At 35.4% G+C, this 3,328-nt stretch overlaps 1 protein-coding gene across 1 annotated transcript; it reads left to right on the forward strand.

Annotated features, from left to right (window-relative positions):
* Nucleotides 1–220: 220 nt before the first annotated feature.
* On the forward strand, nucleotides 221–3,006 carry LOC111892541 (alpha/beta hydrolase domain-containing protein WAV2). The gene is made up of 8 exons (XM_023888593.3): nucleotides 221–653; nucleotides 1,146–1,181; nucleotides 1,329–1,407; nucleotides 1,500–1,554; nucleotides 1,639–1,755; nucleotides 1,845–2,009; nucleotides 2,377–2,593; nucleotides 2,695–3,006. The coding sequence occupies exons 1-8, from the start codon at nucleotides 416–418 to the stop codon at nucleotides 2,709–2,711; spliced, it is 924 nt and encodes a 307-aa protein (XP_023744361.1). The 5' UTR covers nucleotides 221–415; the 3' UTR covers nucleotides 2,712–3,006.
* Nucleotides 3,007–3,328: the final 322 nt, after the last annotated feature.

Raw genomic sequence — 3,328 nt, forward strand, 5'->3', positions numbered from 1 at the left:
ATAAAACACATTAATTATAAAAAATATTTTCTATAATTAATATAATTTATATTTAATTATGATAAGAATCTTTATAATTAATAATTTTCTTATATGTATACGCAAATGTTAGATTTATTTATTTATTTTTATTTTATTTTATTTTATTTATTTATTTATTTTAAATTGTATAGGCAAATGTTAGATTTATTTATTTATTTATTTTAAATTAATCACGAATATGAATGGAGCAAATAGCAAAGCTTTTCCTTATTTCGTTTTCCCCTTTCCAGCCTCGCCTGTATCGGTTTTGAGTCCCAAAAGCATACTCTTTGTAATATAGACTGCTAGCAAAACTACTGTCGATCAAGATCGGAGTCTACGGGTACAGATTGGGGAAAAGTGTGTTTCTGCTGTGTGTGAGTGAGAGTTAGCGATGGTGTCGTATATGAGTTTGGTGATGTATGGAGTGGGCGGAATAGTGGTGGCCGGAATGGCATTATTGGTGGTGTTTCAGGAAAAACTAGTCTATGTGCCGGTTTTGCCTGGTCTCACCAAGTCCTATCCAATCACACCAGCTCGACTGCGCATGATTTACGAAGATGTATGGCTTACTTCTTCCGATGGTTTACGCCTTCACTCCTGGTTCATCAAGTTCTCGCCAGATTGCACAGGTCTCTCTCCATGAATGCTTGCTTGTTTCCATTTTCTTTTTAGTTGCGTGTTGATTCTTTCTTAGTTTTCGCAAATTTCGGCTTTCTGGTGAATTAGGGTTCGTTTTCTATTAGTCAGATTATTTCGATGTTGAACAATAAAGGAGGATCTGGAATAGATTGCCCTAGGCAGATTGCTATGTTGGGGTTACGGAAGGAAATTTGATTACCAGAGCTGAGTTTTAGGGTTTAGAAGCTCATTACTGAAGGACTCTGATTTGGAATCAGAACTTATTTAGTCCCAAATTTTGACAATCTACGATTCCTTTCATTGCAATGCGTACATGCATACATGTTTAGAAGATAAAGAAATCTTGTTTCTGCTCTTAGTTCAGTTTGTAGTTTTTGTTCAAAAGTGTTTGCAATTTTCTGATAAGGGTGAAGTTCACATGCGATTAAGTCCTTCATATTCTTAACCTCAGAACTGAATGCTTACTTTTATTTGATCTGCAGGCCCAACTATTCTATTCTTCCAAGAAAATGCTGGAAGTATCCTTTTTTTTCATGTAGATAAACTATCTTTAATACGTCTCACCAATCTCTTAGTTGTTTAACTTGATATTATCTTTTTATTATCCTAAATCTTGATGAATTCAAAATTTTTAGTTATTGGAAGACTTGACCAATGAACCACAGATATCGCACATCGCCTTGAGATGGTGCGAATAATGCTACAAAAGTTGCAGTGTAACATCTTCATGCTATCCTACAGAGGGTATTTTGGTCTTTTTGTTATTGGATTTAAAGTCTCATGTCTTGATCTTGCTCTCTCATAATTCTAATCTGTATCTTGTTGACAATGAATAGATACGGTGCTAGTGATGGCTATCCATCTCAACAAGGAATCATTAGGGATGCTCAGGTTTCCTTCTACCCATAATTAGTTAAATTAATTTTTTTTTTCTTATTTAATTTATTTGAACTGAATCTCATAAATTTCAACTAGGCTGCTCTAGATCATCTCAGCCAGAGGACAGACATTGACACTTCTCAAATAGTTGTCTTTGGAAGGTCTCTTGGTGGAGCAGTTGGTGTTGTAGTTACCAAAAATAACCCTGACAAGGTATCTTATCTCCATCATTTTCATCTTTTATTTTTAATATTGAGAAAAAACCAAATATTTTTTTTATATGAACTTTCACTATATCACAGGTTGCTGCATTAATACTGGAGAACACTTTTACATCAATTCTAGACATGGCTGGTGTTTTGCTACCCTTTTTGAAATGGTTTATCGGTGGAAGCATCTCAAAAGGCCCAAAAATTCTTAACTTTGTTGTCCGTTCTCCCTGGAATACCCTCGATACAGTCGGCGAGGTAAAACTATAAAATAGTCACATGTTTCATGCATATTTGTAACACTGCTCTCGCCTAAGCACACTTAACTGTGGAGTTCTGATGGGATCTGCTTCCCTCATGGCTTTAAAACACATTCACATGTTTCATGCGTATTTGTAACACTGCCCTCGCCTAAGCAAGCTTAACCGTGGAGTTCTTATGGGATCTGCTACCCTCACGGCTTTAAAACGCGTCTTAGAATACGGTATCTGTAACATTACATCCCAGGTGCCATGCCAAAGCGGTCTATCTGTCTAGCACCAGACCGGTCTGGCATGGCACCTGGGATGGGATGTTAAAGGTATTATCGAAATGATTGGTTTGACCGTTTGACTTTTGGACACAGGTGAAGCAACCGATTCTTTTTCTTTCTGGACTACGCGATGAGATGGTTCCGCCGCTTCACATGCAGATGCTATATGCGAAAGCAGCTGCACGGAACAAAGGTTGCACGTTTGTAGACTTCCCTAATGGCATGCACATGGACACCTGGCTGGCTGGTGGTGATCTTTATTGGAAAACTGTCCAATCGTTTTTACAAAAGAATGTTATCCAAAACAATGGTATGTCTTTAACAAACCTTCAACCAAGGAATGGAATCTTGAATTCCAATTCCGATGGAATCCGCAAACCAAACTTATGAGGGGATTGTTTATTTCTTCAGATACAGAAACACGATGACCGGGTTGGATTGAAGTCTGGTAAAGAGCGCCGGTTTCATCATTTCAAATCATTTGTTGAGGAAGAATTGTTTTCGGGTTACAGAATTTTAGGTGGTGCTACATGACTTGGATTAGAAATACATCCAACTTTTTTTTTTCTTTTTTAATTAATTTTGTTCGAAATCTTTATGCTTTGAAATGTATTTGAATTGGTTTACATCTACAAATACGTGTTTTGGGAGAAAATATGAATGTTGTTTTGTCATGTTATATAATTGATGCTACATGATAAGTTTATGTGTCCCTTACCTCAATGTCTTTGATTGTGTGTGTGGAAGAAAGATAGATATTTTACAAGAAGTTACATGATATAGATACGAGAAAAAGACAAACTAGCAGCTTTTGGAGATGGTATTTTACAAAATAGCATTTTTTTTGCCTTTTTTAACAAACAACTATTAATTTTGCAATGGATATGATAAGTAATCATTATTTGATGCGAAATGTTTTTTTATATTGTTCGCACAAAAAAATTATATTAATTTTTTTATATATACTGTGAAATTTTCTTCCTATACACCGGCATTGTTTTTCATATACTGTGAAATTTGTCATATTTTGGGAAAAATAGTAACT

The sequence above is a fragment of the Lactuca sativa genome, chromosome 5 (assembly GCF_002870075.4).
Source record: "Lactuca sativa cultivar Salinas chromosome 5, Lsat_Salinas_v11, whole genome shotgun sequence".
Lineage (NCBI taxonomy): Eukaryota > Viridiplantae > Streptophyta > Magnoliopsida > Asterales > Asteraceae > Lactuca > Lactuca sativa.

Coding starts and splice junctions, on each gene's coding strand:
- LOC111892541 (XM_023888593.3), top strand. CDS start 416: ATGGTGTCGTATATGAGTTTGGTGATGTATGGAGTGGGCGGAATAGTG. Junction 1,555..1,638: donor GAATCATTAGGGATGCTCAG/GTTTCCTTCTAC, acceptor AATTTCAACTAG/GCTGCTCTAGATCATCTCAG. Junction 1,756..1,844: donor CCAAAAATAACCCTGACAAG/GTATCTTATCTC, acceptor ACTATATCACAG/GTTGCTGCATTAATACTGGA.